We start from the raw sequence: 13951 nt of genomic DNA on the forward strand, positions 1-13951 counted from the left end.
TGAAATTATACATGAGGATTAAAGATCTTTGACATTATATTCAGAAGTTGTGAATGTCCTCTCCATGGAAGTGTTCAACTGCTGTGGTATCTGCTGGAGGGACAGCACAGCAGGACATAAGCAATCCAGGAGAGTTCTGGAGAACATTGATGACAACTTCCTACTCCAAGTGATAGAAGGGTCAAAAAGGAGAGATTATCTTCTGGACCTTGTGCTCTCCAACAAGGAGGAGCTTGTGGATAATATGAATCTCAAAAGTAACTTTGGCTCCCTTGACCATGAAATGGTGGAACATCCTTAGAGAAGCGGGGAGCGCAAAAAGGAAGGTCACAAAATGGTGCACGTTCAAGGATCACCTCTTCTAAGCTCAAGAGAGATCCATTCCAGCAAACAGGAAGTCAGACAAAAATACTAGGAGGCTTGCATGGGTGAACATGGACCTCCTGACAAAACTCAAGAAGGAAGCATACAGAAGGTGACAACAGAGACAAGTAATCTGGGAGGAATATAGAGGTGTTGCCTGAATGTGCAGAGTTACAGTCAGGAAAGACAACACCCAGTTGAAACTGAGCCTGTTCGGGCATGTCAAAGGCAACTTGAGCTCCTATAAGTACATAGGTGACAAAAGGAAGACTAAGGAGAACGTGGGCCTCCTGTTTAATAGGCCCGGAGCATGGTGACAAAAGACATGAAGAAGGCTGAAAGCCTGAATGTCACCTTTGTTTTAGTCTTTACTAGCAAGACCAGCATTCAGAAATGCCAGAATCTGGGCAAAGGCTGGAGCAAGGGGCGTGCGCCGTTGTTTGAAGAGGATCAGGCCAGGCAATACAGAAGCAGACTGGATATATGTAAGTCCATGGGCCCTGAGAGGATGCACCCACAGGTGCTGAGGGAGCTGGCTGATGTTATTTTGTGTCCAGTCTCAATAATCTTTGATCATGGCAACTGGGAGTGGTGCTTGAGGACTAGAGGAAAGGAAATGTTGCTTCTGTCTTCAAGAAGGGCACTTGAAGGACAGGAAGATTGTCAGGAGTAGGATGTTCTCACCAAGGGGAAGTCATACTTGACTAGCCTGCTGAAACCCTTCTGCAATGAAAATGACTGGATCGGTCTATGAGAGGAGAGCAGTGGAGATGTTCTGCCTTGATTTCAGTAGTCTTTCTGACACCATTTCCAGTAAGATTATTATAGACAAGCTGATGAGGTATTGGCTGGATGGGTAAAACTGATTGAAAACTGTCTGAACAGCTGGGCCTGGAGGGTGGTGATCAGTGGCATGAAGTGTAGTTGGAGGCCTGTAACCGGCAGTGTATCGCAGTAGTCAATAATGGGTCCAGTCTTGTTCAATATATTCATTAATCATCTGAAGGATGGGGCAGAGTGTATCTTCAGCAATTTTTTTTTAAATGTTACAAAACTGGGAGTAGTGGCTGGTATGCCAGGGGGTCATGCTGCCATCTATGAGGACCTTGACAGGCTGGAAAAATAAGCTGACAGAAACCTCGTGAAGATGTGCAAAGTACTCCACCCAGGGAGGAACAAACCCACGCACCTGTACGTGCTAGAGGCTTACAAGTTGGGAAGCAGCTCTGCAGAAAAGGCTCTTGGGGTCTGGTGGACGCTAAATTGAACATGAGCCAAGTGTTCCCTAGTGGTGAAGAAAGCTAATTGTATCCTGGACTGCATTAGAATGAGTGTTACCAGTCAAGGTAGGTGATAGTTCCCCCTTACTTGGTGTTGATGAAACCATACTTGGAGTGCTGTGTCCACTTCTGGCCTCCCTAGTACAAGAGAGGCATGGGCATACTAGAAGGAGCCCAATGAAGGGGCAGTAAGGTGAAAAAGGGACTGGAGCATCTCTTGTGAAGAAAGGCTGAGAGAGCTGGGACTGTTTAGCCTAGAGAAGAGGGGAGTATGGGAATGATCTCATCAATGTATATAAATACTTGGAGGAGGTTGCAAAGTAGATGGAGCCAGCCTCTTTTCAGTGGTGCCCAGTGAGAGGACAAAAGGCAATGGGCACCAATTCAAACACAGGAGGTTCTGTTTAAACATAAGGAAACACTTTTTCACTGCTTGGGTGATGAAGCACTTGCACAGGTTGCCCAGGGAAGTTGTGGAGTCTCCTTCCTTGGCTGTCTTCAAAAGCCTTCAGAACATGGTCCACCTATTCCTGGTGTCTACCCCTGAGCAGGGGAGTTGGACCAGATGACCTCCAGAGGCCCCTTCCAACTCTTAGTGGTTCTGTGATTTTGTAATTTATGTATGCAAAAATGGCAAAACGTAACACAATATTTATAATAAGGATACTTTTTTCTCCTTTCTTTTACTCAGTTCAAAGTTTTCTTTCTTTTCCGATATGCAATTCTACGTCTGCTAAATGTAAACACAATAATGTATGTAATAGCAATTGTCTATTACAATATCTAATATATATACTATATATATTATACTGTATATTATAATACGTAACATATAATCATATAAAATTATGATTTAATTGTTAAATATATTTAATATTTTACGTGTGAAGTATATATACTACAGGTGCTTTAAAATATCCAACTGATAGAAATCGATATTTACTACATGTAAATATTGTCATGTTCATATTTACTGTAGGTAATTCCACATTTGCTATAGGTAATTGCGTCTTTCCAAGTTAACCCAGCCCTTTTAGGCTGCGATATTAAACTGTCTTTTAATTCCCTACAAGTACAAAGGTATGTATTTTTGGTTTTCATTGCAGGTTTCTGCAAGTGCTTCCAGCTTCTGCTGAGGATGAGAAGCTTTTGGTAGATGTCCTAAGATTTTTAAACAAATTGTGTAGAGAGCAGAGAGCAAGCTTGGAGGTAGACCATCTAAAGTGGATCATGAAATCATTGCTTAAAAACGTAAGATGTTAGAAACTCAGCTGCGGACTGTACAAGATGATATAACTGAACTGGTTGGTTGGTTTGCCTGTGGTGAGCTGCTCAAGGAAAACAACTTTTCTCAGCAAAGCCAAGAAATAGCCAGATCTTGTAGTATTACCATGCTACTTTATCTGTCCTACATTTTTAGGTGTTTGGAAAAGTTAACTTTGAGCAAGAGTAAATTTCCTTCTCTCCTTTACTTGTTTAATTTTTCTGTCTTTAAATTCTAATATTATATTTGCCAGATGTAAACAACATCTGTGTGTGTGTTTGTCTTGCTCTGGTGTAGGTAACTGTAGTAAAATATTTAGAGCCTTATAAATGTTAATATAAATGAGAAATGTTATTAATAGTTAGCTATCCATAGCTTTATGCATAGTTCGTTATGTACATATACGTATATACGTATTTGTATGTTTATACATGTACATACCCATATAGTTGAATGTGTATAACTGTGGTATGGTTAACTATACATTAACTATATATATGTATTATCCATGAAACTTAAAGGATGAGGTTCCATATTAGAAACTTCTGCTTGACAAAGATATAAATGAACATTATTTGTCGTGGAATAAGAACAAGAATTGAAATTTAAGACAGAAGTTTTTGTTTTCAGAGTCTGTCAATTTAGTTTTGATTTTAAATGGTTGTAATATGTTTAAGTAAAATATTTTTATAACCCTGAGGAAGTTCAATTTATTTATATATTTATATTAAATAGGCTAGTATACGTATAATGGCAAGTATAATATTGAAAGAATGTAGGTTTTTTTTTTTTTCCTTTCAGGTTTTCGACTTGTGTGCTTTACATTTGAGATCTCTTCTGTCTAATGTTGTTCTTTTAAGATGTGTAAAATTGAAAAGTATAAAATAGGACATTAAGAAAATAATATAAAACATTTTTTATTGTATTTGTCAAAACATAATTCAATCTTGCTGTGTAAAAACAATAGCTAGATGCCAAGGATGAAAGTCATGACTGCAGTCATTTTTGTTGTAAAGAACAGTATTTTATAAAGCAAGGGCACAGCGTCCTCAAAGTGAGATCACTCATGGTCTTACATATACGCTAAGAAAAGTACTGTCTCTATGCTCTTGCTTTTTCTCCTTTTAAAATACTGTCTAAACATTAAGAAAAAATTACTATTAATCTTCTTTTCTTTATGTATAGAACTGATGTACTTTAATATAATGGTTTACTGCAAAACCTATAAAATCTACCAAATATGGCTAATTAATACCAGGAGATTTTTAATGGCTTTAACTGTGGATTAATTTATGATATTTGGTAGATTCAAGTAATTGGTTACTATAGGAAAAAAGTACTTTTTTATTTCTTAAAACAGAAATAATTCTTATTAAAATGATTGCGGAATTTGAGATTTATAATGTGTGATTTAAAAGCACTGAACAAAAAATGGCTTTAGTGTCTGTTAAAATAAAAATTAAACAATGCAGTATGTGACTGTATTTTTATTCTTTTATTTTAGAAGCCAAATTCCCTTTTGGGCCTTCTTGTGCGACCAGAATCCCAAGTGCGGGATGAAATAGATGAAATACAGACTGCTGTCAGGCAGCAACTGGATAAAGAACTCATTCGTCTTTTTAACACATTGTTGTTTTGCTCAGTGTCGGTGACTGACAGGTAGAGTTTAATTCTGTTTAATTCTGGCTGGGGACCATAACGCGTAGTGCTACTGTATCTCAGTCAGAGCTGGAATGTAACTATACCATGGTACAGTCATGGTAAACCTGAAAAATGGAGTAGTATACTCCTCTTGAAGTAAAGATCAGCATTAGCTAGACATTTTCACAGTAAAATTAGGTAATTAAGAAACTTGGAAGGCTATGCCCTAGTGTACTAGGGTATGCAATTTTTCAACAAATGATAAATTGATGGTATTGAGATGAGCTGTTTCACTGCTGGAAATTTGCACAAACTAATGATAATTTAGTTGATTTCATAGTAGTTATTAATAGGAAAGTAAAACACTGGAATATCAGCAAATATTTATTTTCACCCATTTTTGCCCTAGAGTATATCACAGAGTATATCAGATCACATTAGTCAGCTTCTCCCAGCATGAAGTTCCAACCTTTTTCTGTTAGTCAAAGAGAAATTAATTTATATTATTTTTTTCTGAGTTTATAAAATATTTCCCACAGTAAACCTCTCTATCCAAGTGCATTCAAGGAGATGCTAAAATTGCAACTTGACATAATATTTGTTTAGCTAAGTATCATGAAATAACTGTAAAGATATTTTTAGAATGTTATCTTTTTCATTCTTCCCAGTTACTCTTAAAATAATATATATATATATACATATATATATATAATTAAAATAATTGACAGCTGGAAAAATGATTATGGAAATCCCTTCCAGATTTGTCTTCTACTTGCAGGACATAGCTATTAAGATTTGCTACTCTTCTGAGAGACTCTTTTGAAAAACTCTTGCTCTTTTATACATTCATTAGTAATTAGTGTTCTATCTCACTTGTCGTTTTTTGGTTAAGCTGTCCTGTTATAAGCAGTTACAATATAATACTTTCAGAAGCTGGGTGAAGCTATAAATAATAATTTAAGTCTGTGTTATTTTCTTCATAAGCCAGAAATAACTGATTGAGATGCTGAGACTCACAGACTAGCAGTAGTAAGAACGATGCATCAGCGTCTTGTAAAAACAATTCATTATAATAGCTTCATGCTGACAGTTGATACTTTCTTTGCTTTTTACAATTAATCCAGAGAGGGCTTGGAACTTGCTGGCTCTTTCAGAACTGAGCTGGCTCTGAAGCTGCTACAATGCTTACGGCTAACAGATGCACCGCATTTTTATGGACTTCCCTCACTGGAGAGGACATTACGAGGAATGGTTCATGTTACTGCACTGCCAGACTGGAGTACATATTCTGCTACAGTTGAACCTGTCACAATTTGTAAAAAATATTTAACAGGTCTTCTTGAGGTAAGTAGGTTATATTATAACCTAACTTTTGTCTGAATGCTTGTAAAACACAGTGTAACTAATTACATCATAATTTTACACTGCACTTCTAGTGAATAACATTGCTCTTAAAGGTACTTTTCTTTTAAGTAAATAGCTAAAAAATGTAGATCAGGTTGAGTGATACGTACTTGAAAAATATTTTTTTTTTTTCTTATAATGATTGGTTATATTCCTTGTGCCTTCATCCCCTGTTTAAGAGTTAGTGACAAGAAAGCTCAAATGGGTGTTGTTTTTTATAACTAAAACACTAAGAGTAAAATCCAATATATACTACCACAAGCAAAATCCATGTGTGAAAGGGCATGAAGGATAACAGTAGTAGCTCTTCAGGCAGGTTATTAACACAGAGAAAGTAGAAAAGAGGTAATTCAAGATGCTGCTGCTGTTGCAAAGTCAACATTTGTTTCTTAGAAGCTTTCTTTTTAGCTTCAAGTAGTAAAATCTGTTGAAATGGTAGAGGTTTGAAGAAGCCTTAAAGTAACTTTAACTCATCTGAGGTTCTCGATGACACAAATAGCAACCAGGCAAGTGTCTGTGAAGCTTAGGTACAGGTGATTATTTTAATGAAATTTGTGATGAAACAATGGTGTAGTGTTCTAGGAGAAAGTCTTAACTTGCCAAGATGTGCAAAAGAATTAAGCAATATTAATTGGCCTAAATGTTAACGTAAGTTTAGTTTTTTTCTGGGGGGAGGGAAGAGATGGCATTTGGAAGGAATTCCTATAGGATGGGACATCAAGAAAGAATAACAAGAAAAATGGAGAAGTTTAAATTGCCATGTTTGGGGGAGAAAAGTTCATCTTGAAGCATGAGTATTAAGAATAATTTCTTTTTAGCCATGTTTTGATAAAAGCAGCATGATTTTCATTTTAACATATATGGTTATATATTTAGTCAGAGACCATTTATTTTACAGTATGGTCCCAAGACCTCTATTTTCTGTTCATCAGAATTTGATATGGAAAACTAGTATATTTATTCCAATTCAAATCACAACAGGAAATAGAAATGACCCATTTTCTTGAACACAGAATTTTGAAAAGAAACTCCAGTTTTAGTTCCAAGCATGTCAGAAAGAAAAAATGGGTGCAATAAATGACACATTTCCATCAAAAATAAACTTTCAGGTTTCTATTCAATATTTTGTTTATTATGTAGTTCCACTGTAGTATTTTGTTTTATATTTTTTATTTATATATTTTTGCTACGTAGCTTGGTTTTTAGTTGCCTCTTCAGTGAGCTTCAGATGTTTAACCATATAGGAAATCAATGTATGACTAAGTGACATAAAGATATTTTTAAAATCTAGCTGAAAGTGAATATTTGATAATGTTTGCCATCTTTCTATAGGTTTGTGTTTTAGTTTGTACAACAGTTTGTACTCTACCTGTATGCTGTTTACAGTAAAGATACCATGAACTGTTTCCCATAATCCCAGGTCATCTCATCATTTTATGTTGAATGGGGAGGAAATGCTATGTCCTTCATGGGAAAAGGCGTTACAAAAAGCACAGTCCTTTGCTTGCTTCACTTATCTCATGAAATGATGGCTCAGGCCAAGGATATGGTGAGTGCGTTATAATTGCCCTTATCACCTCACTTTTGAGGCTATGCACAGATATATTGTAACAAAGTATTAAGTACATTGCAGAAAGACTACTACATCTGACAAATTAAATCATAAGTGCATGGATGACAGACCAGACGTGATATTCTATTTATTTATTCATTTATTTTAGTCATACATATTATATGTATAGTAACATAACGAACAACGACATTTTTGTGGCTATAAGTCATAATGTGTGTCTACAACAGTGTTAATGTCTACACTACTCATAATTTATGTTCTTAAAAAAGGTTTTAAATACTATCCATGGTTTGCAATCATGTGATTTTGTGTCAGATCTTTTGGAGAAAGGAATACAAATTTAGCTGCCTTCCTCTGTGTAATCGGTGTTATACAAGAAGCATCCTGGATAACTGTGATTTGTTTTTGAAGTTTTTAATACCAACTTAAAACGTACAGTGTAGTGACTTGAAATAAAAAGTAGTTAAAAATCCAGTTGGTTTTTAAATTTTATTTTGCTCATTGGTGACATTATGAACCATTCTGGTCATTATTTACAAAACCACCTTGTAAAGTTGGGTGTAAGATCCTTTAGTTCATACTGATGGACAGAAATGACTATCAGGTGTTTGTAGAAGTACTAAGAAATAGACCATGTACCTAGTATGCAATATTTTGTTTCCTTATTGGCTTTATTATTGCTTTATGATCATACTTTGCTGACCTGACTTATGTTTTGTATTACATTGTGTATTTTAATGCCCCTCCCCTTCCAAATTCAAATATTGTAAGAGACTATGCTACTGTTATTAATATTGTATGTATTGAAGATCCATGTAAAATGTGCTGCTCCAAGAGAAGCATCCAACGTTGTCATCTACTGTATGAAAATATACATCTTCTGGCCATCTCAGACCTGTATCTATAAAATTTTAGGTATCATGGTTCATTATGAACTTAATGCACTGTGCAGTTTTATGGCTAAACAAAGCACTTTGCTGGTATGGATTTTTTGATCTGAAGTAAGAAACTGAGTTTGCAAAGTCAAGTATGATTTTATGGAATCTGCAGCTAGGTAATACATGGTAGTCTACATAATTTTGTTTAATCATATGTCAAATGCACAAAGGAAAAGAATAAATTATGATCAAAAAAATAATTGTATGTTCTTATTTGGCAATTTCCTGCACACCTATGATTACAAGAAGAAAAAATGTTTATAATGAGCAAAAATAAAAAATGCAAGGAGTAATACGTGTAAAATTCAAGTGAAATGTTTATTCTGTCTTTAGCTTTGCTATCCTAATCCTATGAAGAAGTAGCCATAAATTTAATTTTATTTAGTAGGTGAAGTCAACAAGTTAAATGTATATTTACAGAGGAAGAATCAAAATCTTTTTCCTGGAATATCAGTGCTGTGTGCATTTAAAGTGGTGTAGTATGCAATTGACAACTTAGGCTCAGTTGGTAGACTGGCATGGCATTGAAAGATTTATAAAATAATTCCATACTTTCTCTGTTTTCGGATCAGGACTGGGTATCTCTTTGGTCTTTGCCTTATGATAACAGTGAAGACCAACTTCCTTCTCACCTAGGTCTGGCATGGCTGGTTCCTTTATGGGTAGATAGAGACCCTGAGGTTAGTTAATGTAATGTTGATATATTATTTTGACACCTAAGTATTTACAACTTTTTTTGTTTGATTAATTTATTCAATATTGATACTACTGTTTTGTATTATTTTAAATGTTACTAGCTATATCCTAAATAACAATAGCAATAAAGTAGAGGCAATATTTCCATATAAGCATTTTCTGTGAAACCCTTCGCTTTATCTTCAGTCTTTTGTCCTCTCACTAGTCACTCGAGATACTGATTCATAAGCAGTTTTCATCAATGTTGCTCTTGTTTAGCTCCAAACCCAGAAGCAGGTACCTGTACTACAAGTTTAGAGCAAAAGTATTTGATGCAAATCTGTTGAATTATGTTTTTTTTAATCAGAACTACTTTTAAATGGTTTAATGTTAAGATTATTGAATACTTCTTTTTGAATACGTTTGACTATTCAGAAATTAATTTTATTATTTTTGTCATTTGTATGTACATGTAGCTGTGATTATAGGCCAGATCAATACAGGACAATAATTTGTTACTTTTTAAACACTTCCTTCTAAGCTACAGATTCAGTTGAGATAATAATAATTTAAAATACATGTTTAATATTACTGTAAGAAATGTCACTTTTATATTGTACTTATATGTACTAGGTCAGATTCACAGCACTTGGAATAGGATCAGCTCTTACATCTCTTGAAGTAGGATGTATTGCTTTAGCAGAAAGTTGCCAGAACATTTCAGGAGGGTTATGGGGAACAGTGATAAACATCCTTCTGGACCAATCTGAATGTAGCATGGTACGCAGGGAGGTATGTTTCTTGTGTCATTGTGCTGTCTTAATTTTTTTTTTCCAACATGAACATGGAAAATATTTGTTCATATATATGTCTAAAGTGATGGAATAATATAGAGACTTTGCTATTCAATCTGATGTGTTTTATTGAGCTGTGATGACTAGACTGCAGTATTGATGATTTAATTTCTTTTAGGCTGCTTTTATTCTACAAAATCTTCTTGTGATTCCAATTCCTACTGAAGATTTGAAAGATTGTGTTTGGCAAGTGAGTAACTATTGATGAGAAAGTTCATGCTTGAGATGCATTATTTGTCATAAAAACTTAATGCGCTATACCTGTATTTAATGTCTGAGGTGACGTTTTGGAAAAGAAATACATGAGTAGACAAACTTCTAACATGAAGCAAGTTCAAGAAAACAGCTAAAGTTAGATTGTTCAGTATCTTAGATCATGTATGTACAGTATCTTATATAATGTCTTTAATCTCCTAGGAAACTTACTTGCTTACATAGTGTCATTAATATTTTAAAATAGAAACTGGACTTTTTTTTTCTGCCCACACTCAGAATGCAATATGATTTGAGGTGTGTGAGGAAGAAGAAATTCTGAAAATGTAGTGTTTATAAAATGTTTTGAAAGAAATATGAGTGGCAAGAAACAGCATGTACCAAAGAAAGATGAAGCAGCTAGCAACTTGCTGTAATTTAATCTAAAAAATTACTCCCTTGCTGAAAGTAGGATGAGCTACAACAGGTTGCTCAGGGCTGTGTCCAGTAGGATTGTGAATATTTTTGTATACCCGATGATCCTCGTGGGTCCCTTCCAGCTCGGTATACTATGTTAGAATTCATATGGAAGGGAATCATAGAATTCATAATCAATTCATAGTTGGCAGGGATCCACAAGGATCAAGGCCAACTCCTATCTCCACACAGGACCACCCAAAAGTCAAACCATATGTCTGAGAGTGTTATCCAAATGCTTCTTGAACTCTAGCAGTCATGTTGCCATGACCACTTCCCTGGGGAGACTGTTCCAACCAACCTTTCAGCGTATAACCTTTTCATAATATCTGATTGTGGTGGTTTTACCGTGCTAGGCAGCTGAACGCCACAACCACTCTCTCACTCCCCCTCCTCAGATGAGCAGGGGAAGAAGGAAAGGAAAGAACAACTCACGGGTTGAGATAAGGATAATTTAATTAAAGGAAAAAAAAAGTATTAAGGAAATATTATTATTAATTAAACAATTCAACTAAAGGCAAAAAAAAGGGAAAGGGGAAGAGGGAGGGGGAAAAGGAATAACAAAACAAGGCAAGTAAAGGCTATGTGGAAGTGCAGAGGAAAGAAATTACTCTCTACTTCCCACAAATGAGCCATGCTTGACCACGTCCTTGAAGCAGGGCCTCAATGCACGTAGCTGGTGTTTGGGAGGAGGACAGATGTTTTCGCAACGAGAGCCCACCCCTCCCTTCTTCTTCCTTTTTCCAATTTTTATTGCTGAGTGTGACATCATATGGAATGGAATATCCCTTTGGTTGGTTTAGGCCAGCTGCCCTGGTGATGTTTCTTCCTCACTTTCTTGCTCACTCCCTAGGAGTGTTAGAGGTAGTCCTGATGCTGTGCCAGCACTTCTCAGCAGCAGACACAACACTGGTGTGATACCACTGCTGTTCTGTCTACAAGTGCAGAGTGCAGCACTGTATGGGCTGCTGCAGGGAAAGTTAACATCCCAGCCAGACCTAGTATAGTGACGTGGACCTCTGCTGATGCAGCTTCATGACCATCCCTCAGGTCCTATTGCTGACCAACAATAGAAGAGTAGAAGAGATCAGGAAGCTGTAGGTTGCCATTAGGCCTCCCCTCAGTTTCCTCTTTTCCAGGCTGAACAAAGTGACCTTAGCTGCTCCTCCTACATCTTCCCCTCTATACCCTTCACCATCTTTGTAGCCCTCCTTTGGACACCTCTGTAATAGTTTTATAGTCCTAATAGTTCTTATAGTCTTATAGTTTTATGTCCTTGTTGTATTGTAGTGCCCAAAACTACACAGTATTCGAGGTGAGGCTACACCAGCGCAGAGCAGAGGAGTCATGATCACTTTCCTGAACTGGCTAGCAATGCTGTGCTTGATGCACCCCCAGGATATGGTTGGTCCTCTTGGCTGCCAGGGCACACTTGACTTACATTCAACTCACTGTCAGCCGGAATTAATTTCCATGGGGCTGCTCTCCAGCCTCTTGTCCCCCAGACATCTTTTATTTACATCTGATTATTACAGACTACATGAACATATTCCTTTATATCTGGCTTGTTTCAGTCTTTGGTTACTTACAAAATTAATATTTTACCAATATAAATAATAATTATTTAGTAGCAGGGGACTTGCGAGGTGCAGCTGTTATAAATTGTCAATATAAACTGAATTGAAAGTTGCTTTTTATTCTTTTTTAATAATTCAATGACTATGGTGAGGTGACAGAAACTGAATCCAGTTGCAGAATTCTGGATGAATGCCAGTGCAATTAATGTGAGTGTTGAGTCAATTCTTGTTAAGTGCAGTTTAATGGAAATTGCTCATCTCTTAATAAGTGTTCATGCTGAAAGATATTATCAAACAACACTTTATGGTAACTGGTAAATTAAAAGTGTTGAAAATATAAGCAGCAATTAAAGTTGTAAGATACCACCAGGATAAAATTCTGTAGTTCAGTTACTTTTTTTTTCGTCACACTGGATAAGATAATTTGCCTGTAGACCTTAATGCAAGCAAGTTCAAATGAGACCAATTATGTGGATCTGAGTGGATAGTAGCTATAACGTACCATAGCCAAAGTAGAACATTATTATTCAGGGATGAAAATAGTGTTGGAAAAGGAAAGGCTGTTGCTGGAGCTTGTAGGCCAGTATCTTCACATGAATGTCTATAGTGTTGCTGTTACTTGGTTGATTTGTTTTGTAATAGCTCATTTAGCTATGTTACTTTAAAGAGTGTCCACAGGAGACAATTTGAAATGAGTCAAGTCAACCTGTATAAAATATTCTAAGACTGCAATGTACTACATTTTCTGAAGATTGCTTAAGTCAGACCACATTGTGGAAGTAACTGATGAATGACACTTTGAGTATAACCATTGTGTAATAAAGTGAGTGGTATAGGTTTTTAAACTGGTAGAGACAGTTATGGGTAGTAAGATTTTGACTAAATTTAACAGAATTTCCTACGAATGCATTTGTCATTGTTTATACAGTCCAAGTATATTGCTGATAGTGAATGACTACAGTTTTATAATTCGTTATGAGCAATTTGCATGAAATAACATATTATTCTTCAAACTATTTGTCGTATATAATTCTTCTTTAATTAGCATAAAAGGCAAATAGTGAAATAGTCTGTTTATGTAGAATCATAGAGAAGAATTAGCAGTAGCCATTCAGAGCTCTGGCTGTAATTTACCCTGACATACAAAACAGTTTTACGCCTTCTATTTCATCTTTTTTCCTTGGAAAGAAGGCTTATATTGAGTGTAAATGGAGGGATTGGGGGAGCCTCTTGGGGGTAAATAGTGTCTATCAAATGACTTATTTGTTGTGTATGTTGTTTATGCTGCTATCTGCTGACTACAAAGGAAAGTTTCTAACTAGCATTAGCCACTTATTTTTCTGATGAATTTAACAAGTTTCTTAATTACAGTTCTGCAAGATCCCTTCTAAAACTTGCAGAATGTATTTTTTTCTCACTTTGAGTTCTTTTGCCAATTTAACATTTCTCATTTTATAGTCAGTCTAAAACAGGTGATAGCTTAAAAGGGATTTTCTGTTTTCTTCTATTACCGTAGAAAACACTGGAAAAAATACTGTAATATAAACAGGCAAACCACACTGTTGATGTGGAAAACAAACAACTAAGGTATTTCTTTCGAGGTATAAACTCAGTTCTCTACAATGTTTTCCCTTGAGTCAGTATTTAAAAAGGTCTGAAAAACATTTTTCAAAGAGAATTTTTCATTATTTTTTTTTTAATTTTCTAAATATT

General features: G+C 35.7%; 1 protein-coding gene across 2 annotated transcripts in view; it reads left to right on the top strand.

Moving 5' to 3' along the window:
• Positions 1-13951, top strand: part of RTTN (rotatin) — an 86350-nt gene that overhangs the window by 42755 nt on the left and 29644 nt on the right. For both annotated transcript variants that reach the window (XM_035318184.1, XM_035318185.1), the window contains 7 exons: positions 2750-2894; positions 4412-4566; positions 5673-5892; positions 7373-7501; positions 9036-9143; positions 9772-9930; positions 10111-10182. In XM_035318184.1, coding sequence (XP_035174075.1) covers positions 2750-2894; positions 4412-4566; positions 5673-5892; positions 7373-7501; positions 9036-9143; positions 9772-9930; positions 10111-10182 — 988 coding nt within the window. The remainder of the gene's footprint in view (positions 1-2749; positions 2895-4411; positions 4567-5672; positions 5893-7372; positions 7502-9035; positions 9144-9771; positions 9931-10110; positions 10183-13951) is intronic.

This window comes from Oxyura jamaicensis, chromosome 2, assembly GCF_011077185.1.
Source record: "Oxyura jamaicensis isolate SHBP4307 breed ruddy duck chromosome 2, BPBGC_Ojam_1.0, whole genome shotgun sequence".
Lineage (NCBI taxonomy): Eukaryota > Metazoa > Chordata > Aves > Anseriformes > Anatidae > Oxyura > Oxyura jamaicensis.